At 31.3% G+C, this 14,392-nt stretch overlaps 1 protein-coding gene across 2 annotated transcripts; it reads right to left on the reverse strand.

Annotated features, from left to right (window-relative positions):
* Positions 1–539: 539 nt before the first annotated feature.
* Positions 540–14,155, reverse strand: LOC134695825 (E3 ubiquitin-protein ligase TRIM36-like). 2 transcript variants are annotated; one of them, XM_063557251.1, is made up of 9 exons: positions 14,109–14,155; positions 12,720–13,591; positions 10,134–10,181; positions 9,484–9,534; positions 8,674–8,691; positions 7,119–7,145; positions 6,576–6,590; positions 3,749–3,775; positions 540–824 (listed from the first exon to the last, which is right to left on the reverse strand). In XM_063557251.1, exons 2-9 carry the CDS (start codon positions 13,481–13,483, stop codon positions 782–784), a joined length of 993 nt encoding a protein of 330 aa, XP_063413321.1. In that variant the 5' UTR covers positions 13,484–13,591; positions 14,109–14,155; the 3' UTR covers positions 540–781. The 2 variants fall into 2 exon arrangements, with proteins under 2 accessions (XP_063413321.1, XP_063413322.1); XM_063557252.1 differs by lacking the exon at positions 6,576–6,590.
* Between the last annotated feature and the right edge of the window lie 237 nt (positions 14,156–14,392).

The raw sequence follows: 14,392 nt of genomic DNA on the forward strand, positions 1-14,392 counted from the left end.
TTTTTCAACGTCCATCAAACACGTCAAGTTGATTAAATTAAATAAAACAAGTACTTTCTTTTTACCTAAACATGCCGAAATATTCAAATCTTTTCAGTTTATATGTATGATGGTAAAACTACAATAGAAGCGTGCATCTTTGAATAAATCACGACGATAAGAATAATCGCTAATTGTTGACACTTTAGCAGTGGGCGTTGTCAGTTTATTTTCGATCTATGCGTTTGACTCTCCCTCTGGTGTCTTCAATCCCTCTTTTATTTATCTTCATGTTTGCAAATCAATTCCTATACCCGACAACGGGAATGACATGTGTGAATAAAAAATCATTAATGTGAGCGTCAATGAAGAATCTTATTCGGACAAAACGCGCGTTGGTCGAAATATTCCTTTATTGGTTTTGTTTGTAGATGTTTTGTGCGTACTGCTATTTCTTTGATTTTGGTTTCAACCTTTATTCCTAACAAAATAACACTTCAATATACACAAACTATATAAACGAGTATATAATCATACAGATAGAATCATACATGCATCATTGTCTTTATAATATTTAAGAAAAGTTGTCTTTTATATCTAGTATATAATATATATTTATGTGTGAAAAACATGAGTTTTATTGGACAATGATAAAAAGCTGAAACGGTCTTTTGGTACAGTAAATTGAAAAACTATTTAATGTTATTTTTTGTCTCTAAAATGCAAACGGTTCATACGATGAGCTTTACTGTTGTTTTCCAATAGACATGGCATCCTCTCGTCCTTGGTTCGAGATGGAGTTTTATGCATCTTTTATCAAATCATGCCAAACTGACTTCTTGTAGCTTTTTTGAAATATACCAAAATACGGTAACATATCAAAACATTAACATTAAGAACATATTATTACAAATATCAACATTAAACATTATTAATGTTTACATTTTAACACAATTTATTCAGGGATGTAGTGACAATATCGTTTTGCTAGATGCAACACGCCCCACTAGGTCTTAAAATATCTTCATACTCCTCAAGATAAAATCGAGAATAAAGATGGGGAATATGACAAAGAGACACCAAGCCGGCCAAAGAGCAGAACACAGCCGAATACCACCAATAGGCCTTCAATCGCTAAAACTTATTTAAAAACATATAGAGACAATACGTTCGAAACTTAACAAAAGTTGATAAAAACCATGTATTTTCATATGAAAGTTTTAAAATTAAGTTTATAATGTCATTTCAATCGTCAAATGATAGATTACTGTACGCTGATTCTGAAAATATATGGTTTCTATACAATATGTTTTAAATAAGGGAGATAATTTGTTACTTCAGGTTTTGAAAAATGTTACTTCCGATATAATTTGAATATTTAATTGACAATGATTCCGTAAATATCTGGTTCTATATACTTTTATATTAATACAGTACAAAAAATAGCTACTTTCGGTTTACACAAGGTCACTTCCGTTGTTTTTTTCAAGGTTAAATGGTTTGATACCTTTTGCCAAAGTCTCATGGCTTTATCATGTTTATATATGAGGTAAAAGCAAAGGTCACAATCTCGAACGTCAGATAAAGCTATGACCTTGAGATCAATTTCAAGGTCATTAACCAAGGACCTCAAATCAAAAGACCATAATTTTTTTTATGTCTTAATTATATTTGGTTAATAAGCTATATCACAATACGCAAATTTTTAAATACAAGAGGGGAGAAAAACCCCTTTTACGTTCAAATTACCAATGTAATCAAAATGTATGTGTACCGACATGTCGCAACTAACAATTTAGAAAAAGTAATTTGTCGATTTCTTCTACGGTTTCTGGAAATGAGTTGAAATAAATCAAATTCAAAAATTCGAATATGACCTTGACCTTTGACCTTGACTTAATTTTCAGTTTTTTGGACCAAGGACCTCAAATCAAAAGGTCCTAAGTCTCTGTCACTTATGGTTTACAAGATAGAAATGCATATCACTTTTATCAAATACATAAGGGGAAATAACTGTCATATGGAGCGTTCATATCGCTTCGGTCAAAATAGGACAAATCATGCGAGGGATAAAACGAGCAATTTTATAGAATTAATTTGTCATTATCTTTTATGGTTGCAAAGGAGTAGTGGACATAAGGAAAACACTGTTTGGGGAGATAACTCCTACAAAGAAAAGTATTCGGTTACGCAGGGTAAATTTCAAAGGAGCATAAACTGTTTGATATCATATACCAAATATACCAAATATCTAAGCGACATATTGCTAAACAAATATTTATCGCAAGAACAAAATTAGGCGGAAGAAGAAAAAGAATAATCAGAAGAAAAATAATATGTCTTTCCACAGAAAAGTGGAAAGACCAAACATTTTTGGTATATACGGACATCGATATCGACATTGAAAACCATAGTTTACAGAATGACAAAAGTCCCTGAAATATATGCGTTATATAATTAAGCCTTAGTCAGCATGTCAGTGTTGCCATGAGTATCAATTATATGGTCAGCGTTCCTGATGAAGGTAAATAAAAAGACGCTTCGGACGCAAAAAATTATTAAACGTGTTGTTTTCCATTTATTTTATAAATTTCCTGTAAACTAAACTTTGAATTTTTCAAAAACATTTTTTTTTTGTTTTTTTGTTACTTTTTGGTCCTCAGTGCTTCAACTTTGAACCTGTTTGGCTTTTTTATTATTTAGATCTGAGCGTCATTGATGAGTGTTATGTAGACGAAACTAGCGTCTGGCGTATTAAATTTTAATACTGGTACCTTTGAAAACTATTTACAACATAACATTAGCCATACAATACCAAAAAACTTGTAATAGTCTAACATTGGCATTTTCAGTACTCGAATGCACTGATCTTTTACAAACATTCTGAATCGAGCATCAGTAAACGCAATTTTACTCGACTGACGACTTATTCATACTGAACAGTTTTTTATCTAATCTTTACGTCACAAGTTATAAAATGATTTATAGACTCTGACTCAATTTCGTCTTCAACATGTTTTTATAAATAAAAAGATGTGGTATGTGAGCCAATGAGACAACTCTCCTATCAAGTATCAATGTATATAACGTTAATTTTTCCAGTCAAAGTACTGCCTTTAAAAAGGAGACGTGGAGTTTGAATCACACTCGAATTATTTGAGCACCCTACTTATATAAAGTCGAAACATAACTTAATCCTAATTTGAACCTTTTTTTTTGTTTCAAAGCCAAATGCGAAGCACGAGAGAAGGCTTAATTCAAATATTAAACTGTTTTTTAAGATATCAACGTTTCCAGCACCTTACTAATTAAAGTTCAGTAGGCATTATTTCAGTTGATTATTTGCTTTCTTATGAAGCATGTAATTTCTAATTTTTTTAATCGAAGTATTTCTTTTTTCACCTGTTAAACCTTGAAAACCAGTTCGAATGATTATCATACTGTGGAAATTTGTAAATTCAAAAACAAACCAAAGACAAACAGACTATTTTATAACTGTATTTAGCTACCCATTCATTATTGTTTATCTTATGAACTACTTTTTATAGTTATTGATGATGATCATGATTCACAAGGGCATGATTGAACAAATCATAGATTGACCACAAGTATAATTTGTCTGAAATTGTACCAGCATTTTGTGGTACTATTTCATAATGTTTTGTATGCTCTATATTAGAATCGATCACAAGTCGGTCGTTTGCAAAGAAAAGTATAGTCAAAATTATCTAAACGGTTTTTTTGTACAGTACAATGACCAAATACTTACCCGAAACAATAACTGTTTATGCACTCCCTGAAACGATAAATAAAAATCGAGAAAAAACGATAAATTATATATATATAGTATAAGACTTTTGTGTTTCTCTGCATTACATGTACATAGAGATGTAGATGTATATAAGAGCGCTAAACATAATACATTATACATATAGCTTATGCGTATAAACACAGCTGAACTAAATTACTCGCTTTTATTGAGAAGAATTGTCTCCATTCAGCTATACATGATCGATCAAAAATCATCTCTGATTAAAAACAAATATATATATATGTATTTACACGTTCTATACGGTTCAGCACAACAAGAAAGAGAAAATAACGCACAACGTTTATTTAATGATTTATTCAGGTGAGATTCTGGAATTCGTGTCAAATGTTTAAACTCCTTTGTGTTTTTCAATACAAAACATGGTATAATATTTTACCTCATAACACCCATTTTTTTTTAATATAAGCTCATGATTAAAGGTAATTTACCAAAAGTTTAAAAGATTATTGATTTCTTTCTTTTGTTTTGAGACCCAAATAATATGAATGCAAATATAAGGTAAAAGTCCGACGCAGCCTTTTCCCGCCATATTTTAAATCGTAAATATCTTCAAAAGGAGGTCCATATTCTTAACCTATAATTAAATCCTATTCATAAGAAGAATCTTCTGGTGCATATGCATGCATGTATAAACTATAAAATATCTAACAGTTTCTAGTAACATCCATTAAACATGTTCAAGAAAAAACAGTCGTTTCATTTGAGTTTTTAGACGATAAACACTAATAATCTTGGAATATTTGATACATTATAAAAGTACCAACTTCATAAATCGTTTGTTATGTGTATTAAGTATAAGTCACAACATTCTCTGTTTCTATCCTCATTGGTGTATTGTTCGTGATGTTTTTACTATCAAATATACATATTGTTCACAAAAACAAAACATTTGTGAAACTTTAAAATATGATGTTACACTACAAACACTTTCATAAATTCTTAAATCTCGGTTATATAATGGAGTACCATGTAGTTTTACAGGAGTTATGTATTGGATACATTGAAATATACAAGGAGCAGATACGACACATTCCTTTTGTGATAAGTGAGGTAAGGTTAATCTAAAATTCATAATGTGGGACAAACTAAGAGCGACCAAGTATACGATTAATTATCAAAACGTATTTGCAAAATAAACATACATTAAATCTAACGCTGAATGGTAAAAAAACTAAATATATTATAGTATTGGATTTCACAACTTCATCTTTTTCTGACTGTTTATGACGTCTTTACACTAAATCCATCTAATGATGTATGTTGGATGTGTACGGATTGATTGTTTAGCATGATGTTTGGATGATTTTGTTTAGTTGTTAGTGGCTCTAAACTTGCTGTCAGTTAACTGCGGGTACTCTCAGATTTGTTCCTAGCGTCGTTTTGTTGTCGGGATGTACAAGTTCCAGGTCACGTCTAATTGTATGTTTTTTTTTTTCATCTGATGAGTTAAGCCTTTTTCAACTAATTTTTATAGTTCATTCTTATGTTGTGCTGTTTTACCAATGTACCAGGTTAGGGATGGGTTGGGATCCCGCTACTATGTTTAAACCCGCCACATTATTTATGTATGTGCCTGTCCAAAGTCAGGAGCCTGTAATTCAGTTATCATCGTTTGTCTATGAGTAACATAATTGTTTTTCGTTAATGTTTTGGCCATAAAAGAGGGACGAAAGACACCAAAGGGACAGTCAAACTCGTAAATCTAAAACAAACTGACAACGCCATAAATAAGGCAGTTAGTTTTTCTCGTTTGCATTGTTTTATTTTGTCATGTAGGGACCTTTTATAGCTGACTATGCGGTATGGGCTTTGCTCATTTTTGAAGGCAGTAGGGTGACACATAGTTGTTAATGTCTGTGTCATTTTGGACTATTGTGGACAGTTGTATCATTGGCAATCATACCACATCTTCTTTTTTATATTTAGTCATAAACACTTTTCAGGTTTCAATATGCATCAGGTGTGATGAAATCCAAAAAAAATGAAAGTTATGAATTCCTTTATATGGAGAACAGTTAGCAGCTATATGATTAAATATTGAAGAAGTATTAAAAAGATATTTAACTTCGTCTAAGGTCAACTTTGCCCGATGAAGTTGATACCATGGTCTCTTATTTTGAAAATTCATCTACTTGGAATTTTGGACCTACATTTAAAGTATCAATAGCGCTTTTCTAATTTGATTATTTTTTGGGATACATTTCATAAAAAGGACACTACATATACAGTTTTATAAACAAAGATCAATATAACAAGAACAGTTAAATACTGACATGAGTTAACGAACTTTTCTAAAATTGTCCGTTTATAAATTTTGAAATTATTAAAAAACTAAGGTACAAACTCCCTCAGGCAAATTTGGCTTTAGATGAATTTGGTTATTTATTTTGGTTTTTATACATATAGCTCTTCAACGGTTTCGGTACTTTTACATCTTCGGATTTCAAATGTTTGGCTTTACGCGGTCCTGATAAAGGTAATTATATATATAAATCCAGAAAAGCGCTTCCGACGCATATAAATATTAAACGTGTTGCTTTCATTTTTTTAAATAAATAAAAACCGTATTTCAAACAAAGACATGAGCTATCGCGTTGTGTAAACTCTAACAAGACATATTGCAAGCTCAAATGGCATAACTATTGTGTTTAGTTTCAAGGACAACTAATTGATGCGAGATAGAAGGTTTTTTTTCCATACATTAACATCCCAAGGATTTGATGAGTGTGATATGATATGATTAAGGTTGAAACGTGTTACTTACATAAACAAACCTTTACTGCAAAAATATGAAAGAAGAAAAGTGTTAATTAGCTTATCAATCATGTATAAAACATTTTTATTGTGTCTGGTATAATTTTAAACTTTTATATTATTGATCGTATGAGTCGTATGTAGACGAAACGCGCGTCTGGCGTACTAAATAATAATGCTTGTTCCTTTGATAACTATTTACATACTGTAAAGTAGAAATAACTGCTTTAATATGAGACACAAAATATATTGATCGTTGGACGAAAAATAAATTAAAGCAAACATATATTTTGAACGGTCAATGTTTGTTGAATCATTTACATTGTTTAAGTAATCAATATAAATGCATCACCTCTCTTGGTAAGCTGAAGACCCTCTAAGGTATGTACAATCCGCTACTGAAGTTTCATCAATATACCATTGTTTTCATATAAAAAAAATGTTATTTCACATTAACGAAATAATAAGATCCAAACCGAGCTAATAATTTGTTTTTGTGAATAAATCTTCATACTGTTTAAGCACTGAAAAGCATTATAACTTCAATACATACCCATTCATCGATGTAATGGGTTCATTCCTGTAAAAAATATATATATATACTTGTGTCTTATGATTTTTTATTTTGAGAAGTCGAAATTCTTTACTGTAGTACAAAGAGGGACAAAAGATACTAAAGGGATAGTCCAAATCATAAATCTAAACAAACTGACAACACCATGGCTAAAAATGAAAAAGACAAACAGACAAACAATAGTACACATGACACGACATAGAAAACCAAAGAATAAACAACACGAATCCCACCAAAAACTAGGGGTAATCTCAGCTGCTCCAGAAGGGTGAGCAGATCCTGCTTCACATGTGGCACCCGTCGTGTTGCTTATGTGATATCAAATCCGGTAATTAGTCTGATTCGGCAGGTCACATTCATGAAATGGAAGGAGATTGTGCTTACGACGTAATGAACATATCCGATATCACTTGTGAAACGGTTATTCCATAACGGTCAACCAACTCATGATGGCGTCCGTAAAATTTTCGAAGGGATGATTTCAACTTCACCATTTGAAACTCGTGGTTTAATAGCTTCCTTGTGAGCAGCAACTCTCTATCACGAAAATCATTATAGGAAATACAAGCACGGGAATATCGTATCAATTTGGAGATATATTCCCCGTATGCAGGTGCTGCTGGAATGTTGCTACTAATAAATGGAAAGTTTACAATAGGAAAACTGAAATCATCTCTTTTGTCGTAAAGTTTGTTTTCAACCGACCCTCCTGGTCAATTTCTAGATGAAAGTCAAGATATGAAGCCGATTTAACTGTATCTGAAGTATCCTTTATTTATAGTTCAATGGGATAGATGCGTTCCACATAGTCACCAAATTACAAGATACGCTAGTGTTTACGTTGTATCATTGTTGATATTACCGGAATAACGGTTTAGTACAAAAAGAAGAAAAATCACTTCAAGATGTCTCAAATTTCTGAAGGCAACCTTCCGACTTTGTTTACAAAAGAATATTGGAAACACACCACTGAGGATATACCGTGTGCTATACCATGTCTAAAATCACTACAAGTCCAACATATTGGCAAATGATTATATTTGTTTTTACATATTTATATGAATGTCTTGTCTTGTTAATGTTTGTTTTTAGTATTGTCTCTCTTTCTAAAACAATTGTGATGATTGATTAGTTCGAGCTTATTTCTCTGATGTCTAATCTTGCCTGTGTGAGTTAGCGTTTCTTTATATTTTGTGTCTTATATTAGACCAGTTAATTTTTTTTCAAAGTATTCTTCGTTTTCAATATTTTCTACTTCAAAAGAAGCGTAAGATAAAAAGTGAGCAGTATTTGCTTGCACAAGACAATTTCCCATCGTATCATTTTTTAATAGAATTCTTATATTTAATTTTTAGTGTTAAGCTGACGGCAAACTTTACTTCACACTCACACATATAATCCATAAAGTTACGGTTTGTATGAATAAAGCATACCGATAATTAAACAACATTTTCCATCCCAAAATAAGTTATTCCATACCATGTTCATATATTTGGTTTTTTTATCGTCCATTTTGTACATTTTTTATACTCACGTTAGAACCGGCTTATATCTGTAAAAACAATACAATAGTCATTACCAAAAAACAATACAATGTAAAGTATTCAAAGAGTTGTTTTTTTCTTACTGCAAAATTCGGAAACACGTTGTTGTGATACATTCTTAGCATGTTAAATTAAAAACAGTTTAAAGAGAAATCCCAATACTTAAACCAAGTAAATTTAGCGGAAAACTTCCATTTAGTTAACATAAATTCATTACCGCTGTTCCGATACACATAACAATATTCTGAATATAGTAAAAACATTGCTTTAATATTAATGAAATAAAGCATGTTATCGGACAGAGATAACATGTTCGTTATGTTTTGGTTCGGGTTGATATGGTGTCTGTTATATAAAAGGAAGTAAATTATTTTCAATCTTTCCCGGCCAATTAGGAAGTAACATCATTTAAATAATTCAACATAAAACTGTCAGTCACGTTAGTTTAAATATTTCTTTCTGTCATTTAGCTAAAAGTCAATTTAATACTATACATACACTTTGAAGATAATTCGATATGGTGTTGTTTCGTTCATGTTAAATACAACGCCTCAACACAAGACACATATTCTGAACATATCTAAATTGACTTCTATATTATCAATTACTAGTATTGGAGACATTGTTTAGATATACTATAATATAATATAACAGATGATAATTTCAGTAATGACAAATTCTTTTATATTACTTCCAAATTTGCCAACATACTCATTATGACGTTTCGATTAGTCTGGAAAAAAAACACCCAAGACAATTATAAAAACAACATTTAAAATGTGAACATAAATCTTACTCACCCACAATTGAAACAAACGTATTTGTACATCTTTTGCATTTTTCGTGGCCGCCTGAAATATGATTAATCAGAATGTAATTATCATCACAGAATAAGCATGGAGGTATTTACATACTGCGAGTAGGAAAGAAGTAAATGACACAGCCATATTTTTTAATATTTACACCAAAAACATAGGTATAAAGTCAAGTTCCAATGCAAATTTTCGCAAACAAAGTCTTTTACAGTGGACTTTACCATGTATGCAGTATATTTTATTTTATCTAGTTGAACTCCTTACAGCTGCATATGATTGAAAACATCATCTTAGAACTTCAATGAATATTTGTCTCATTGGCAATCATAACACATCTTATTGTTTTAAAAGAGCGTCTAGAAATGCCCCGCTTCTTTACAAATCTCCAGCCATCTATGGGTGATCAACGTATTGCTGCTTGTTTTTACACAATTTCTGATAGTGACTTTAAATGAGGAATTACTGGACTGATATTTTCGGTCTACTGTCCAGTATTTGTGTTTTGATTTTAGCGTTGTCTTCATCTTCAATTGTGTATGGTTACTTTTGTTAGTCTTTTATCAGTAGTGTTCGATATTTGAATAAGGTTTATGTACTTCTATTTACCTTACTAAACAATAAATTATTTGTATTACCTGGTATTTTGTTGATTTTCATTTTTTTCCATTAACTCTTTACCTTCCCTAAAATAAAATGATTATATACATCAGAAATCCATAATAGATAAAAACACCGTTTGAGATAAATTTGCCGAAGCGCCTTTTATACCAAAACGCCACGAGGTGCGCTTCTTTTTTTGTTGTTACAGCTCTTTGAAAGTACCCAATTTTGAGGATTTTCCAATTTTTCATCAAGTTTTACCCCTTTTGGAGCTATTATCATGAAAAAAGCCACTGTTCCAAAATAACTTTTTGTTTATACTTTTAACAAAGATGAGGTGAACTAACGTGAATAAATTTATCCTAAAAAAAACTATAGGTAGGTGCTGATATAAGAAAGTTTTATCATATTTTGAAGCTTTTTTTGGGTCAAATTTACCATGCTGACATTTTTGTAAATTTTTGATTTTCTCCGTTTAAGGAAATAAAGGCAAGCGAAGTATATCGCTGTTTGAAATTCATAAATCGATTAAGAGAGAAAAAAAAATCCGGGTTACATACTAAAACTGAGGGAAACGAATTAAATATTAGAGAACTACGACACAACAGAAATACACAATTAAAATCTAACACATACAGAAACGAACTATAATATACAAATGGCAATTTTCCGCACTTGGTACAGGACGTTTAAGAAAAAAAAGTGGGTTGAACCTAGTGTTGTAGCATGCAAAACCTACCGCTTAAATAGCGATGTTTAATATACTAGTAACATTAAATGACAATATAACATGACAGGACTACAAAACAAATAAATTGGAAAAGATGTAGGACAGAGAAACACACGATTAAAAGCTAACAAAAAATACCAGACTTAAAATTTTATATACCAGACGTGCGTTTTGGCCACACAATAAATTTAAAAAGACAAAAGTGATGTAGGATGAACATGTTTCTAGTGAAATCATTTCTTGTATCGTTACCCAATTTTTTTACAATATTGACCAAAAAGACTGACTTGATTGGCGGTAAAATTTGAATAATGTTTTACTCAAAACTACTGGCAATACACAATTTCTTCACAGAGTTAAGTTTAAATATGACATTGTTCAAATTCATTGATTTTCCCAATTATGTCATATGTTTTGGAAATATTTCCAGAGCGAGATTTAAACTAGGCTGAATGTCAGAAGAATACATCCTTTATACTTTTTTGTTATGAACGAAGCAATAGCGAAAGAGCCGTAAATCATTTAGCAACTGAGTGTCCAACATTAGTGACTCAACGGAGCGTAAGAAAAATGTAAATAGTTTTTTTTCAAGTAGAGGCTTCTTTTTTATATTCATAGTCTAAATTAAAAGTAAAGTTCACACCTTCCAGCAGCACCTGCATACGGGGTATATATCTCCCAATTGATAAGATATTCCCGTGCTTGCATTTCCTATCATGATTGTCTTGATAGAGGGTTGCTTCTCATAAAGAAAGCTATCAAACTTAGAGTTCCAAATAGTGAAGTTGAAAACATCTCTTCGCAAATTTTACTGACGCCATCACGAGTTGGTTGACCTTTATGGAATAACCGTTTCACAAATCATATCGGATATGTTCCTCAAGTCGAAACTACAATCCCCTTTCCTTTCATTAATGTGACCCTTCCCTTTCATGAATGTGACCTACCGAATTATACTATTAACCAGGTTTGTTATAAAATGAGCGACGGGTGCCACATGAGGAGCAGGATCTGTCTCCCTTTCCGGAGCACCTGAGGTCACCCGTAGTTTTTGTTGGGGTTCGTGTTGCTTGTTCTTTAGTTGTCTATGTTGTGTCATGTGTACTATTGTTTGTCTGTTCGTCTTTTTCATTTTTAGCCACGGCATTGTAAGAAAAGTTTCTTTTCGATTTATGAATTTGACTGTCCCTCTGGTATCTTTTTACCTCTTTACTAAAGATACCAAAATACTGTATAAGTATACGAGACCACGTAATGAAAATCAACCAATTTTAAATTTGCTTAGGTTGCATAACGATGTTGAAACCTTTACTTTTTTTTAAAATCTAAAACTGCAATACCGGATGCTTTAATGTAGTTTGTGTAGTGCTACCTAACTGTCTGCAATTTTTTATATATACACGGTCCTCTTAGCCGTTATTTGTCTTATAACTGAGCTTCATTGTATGTAGGCTACTGTTCATACAATGACGGCCAAAACTAAAACTTCGTCGTATGAAAATGAGTGTACAAAATTAGTCTGTTTGAACACTATCTAGCAATATTGTCTTTCCTAGATCAGTAGTATTAATCATAATCTTATCTTACTGCCATTGGAAAACCAGACTTTAAGGGGAAAAGTTTATTGTTCAATAGATGTTTGTTAGTGTATTTTTTTGTGTAGTGTTGTTTGACTTTTAGTGCTTTTTTGCTTTTGTCATTCTGTCATTGTGTTGTAGGTTTATTTTTTAAGTTTGCCTTTGAATGTTAAATTGGCATATGTTGCTCGTATTGCATTGTTACAAGACACACTTTCAAAATATAGGGATATCATATATTCAAGAAATCATTTCATATACCGATGCAATTGTGTATACCAATTTTTTTTTCCTTTTTCTACAAAATCACTTACTTGAACTGCAAATCTCCAAATAGGCTGTCTATTTCTGTGCCTGATGGCTTTTTGTTTTTGTATGACACAGAAGACCTTTCGGGAACTTGCTTTAATTCTATGCTGTCCACATCAGTTTTAATTTTCTTCAATTTTTTTAACAAAAGTACATCTGCTATTGGTTCCATTTCTTTAATTTTCTTTCCCCATTCTTGACAGCTTTCGAAAACTCCGCAATACACTTTGGTTAGTGCAGACATAGTTTGTACAGCTTTTTGTTCCTTATCATGGACTATCTTAACAAAATCTTCTACTTTTTGATCGATCAATTTCTTCCAGTAATTACCCTCTTCAGTAATGGTTCTGATGACTGCTTTGACTTCCTCACTGTAGGCTTTTGTTTCTTTTTCAATTTTGTCAAGGTTTAGTTTTGATATTGTTACTTTTGATTCGATGTTTTTGACTAGTTCGAATTTCAGTTTTTCAGTAGATTTAGTAAGGTCTGTCATCAAATGGCGGCTATGTTTCTCTACGGAGCAAATTCTACACACAGGAGTATCACAATCATTACAGTAGAAAAAGAAAATTTCTTCATGTTCTGTACAAAATAGTTTTTCTTCCTTGTTGATGTTTGGTCCACTTAAAAACGTGTGGTTTTTACTTATTTTCATGCGCAAATGAGATAATTTACAGCCTCCGCAAAATAATTGATCACACTGTTGACAATAATATTCTCCAGGTCCACCAGTACATATTTCACATGTCGAGGCTGCAGTTTGGGCCATTTTGAAAATTCAAAGATATGCAAAAGTTACCTGTGGATATTTGTGTAATATCATTAATGTTGTTGGATAAACACCCCAGAATTTCAAGTGACGTTCTTTTATTCAAAACTGAAAAAAGGAAAGAATGTATTAAGAAACAGTTTTTTTTTTTTATTTATTTGATCATGTTTATTGTATTCAATAGTTTGACGTGGTTTGCATTAAATGATACATTTGTTCGTTTTAAAAGTTTAATTAATGTAGGGAAATACAGATATTACAAGTAAAAATAAATAACGTTAAAGTTTACCAAAACCGTACCAGGTTAACTATTGTTTAACAACTTGTTATAATAAAGTGTGTTTTATTTATTTGATCATGTTTATTGTATTCAATAGTTTGACGTGGTTTGCATTAAATGATACATTTGTTCGTTTTAAAAGTTTAATTAATGTAGGGAAATACAGATATTACAAGTAAAAATAAATAACGTTAATGTTTACCAAAACCGTACCAGGTTAACTATTGTTTAACAACTTGTTATTATATAGTGTGTTTTATTTATTTTAGTTAATATTTGTCACAATTAGAAGATGTTGTCATAGATAATCGTTCTGTGAACAACCTTCAAATAAAATGTCCTTACCTGTGGCGACTAGATACGTGTAAAATGTATGTTCACACAAAGTTAACTTACACACGTACAATGACGTATATTGATCTATTTATAACGGTTGTTTACTATATATCGCTGTAAAAGTCGGTGATAATATAAGATGCGTTATATTTTCGTTCTTACACAGTGAATTAGTATTGAATAAATTAGTATAATTATTGATAATATTGAGTGTCAAATACTAATTAATAATGTATACAAATATGAACTCGAAGAATGATATCATTCGTCTGTATAATTTTGTTGGATGATAA

This window comes from Mytilus trossulus, chromosome 14 (assembly GCF_036588685.1).
Source record: "Mytilus trossulus isolate FHL-02 chromosome 14, PNRI_Mtr1.1.1.hap1, whole genome shotgun sequence".
NCBI classification, from domain to species: domain Eukaryota; kingdom Metazoa; phylum Mollusca; class Bivalvia; order Mytilida; family Mytilidae; genus Mytilus; species Mytilus trossulus.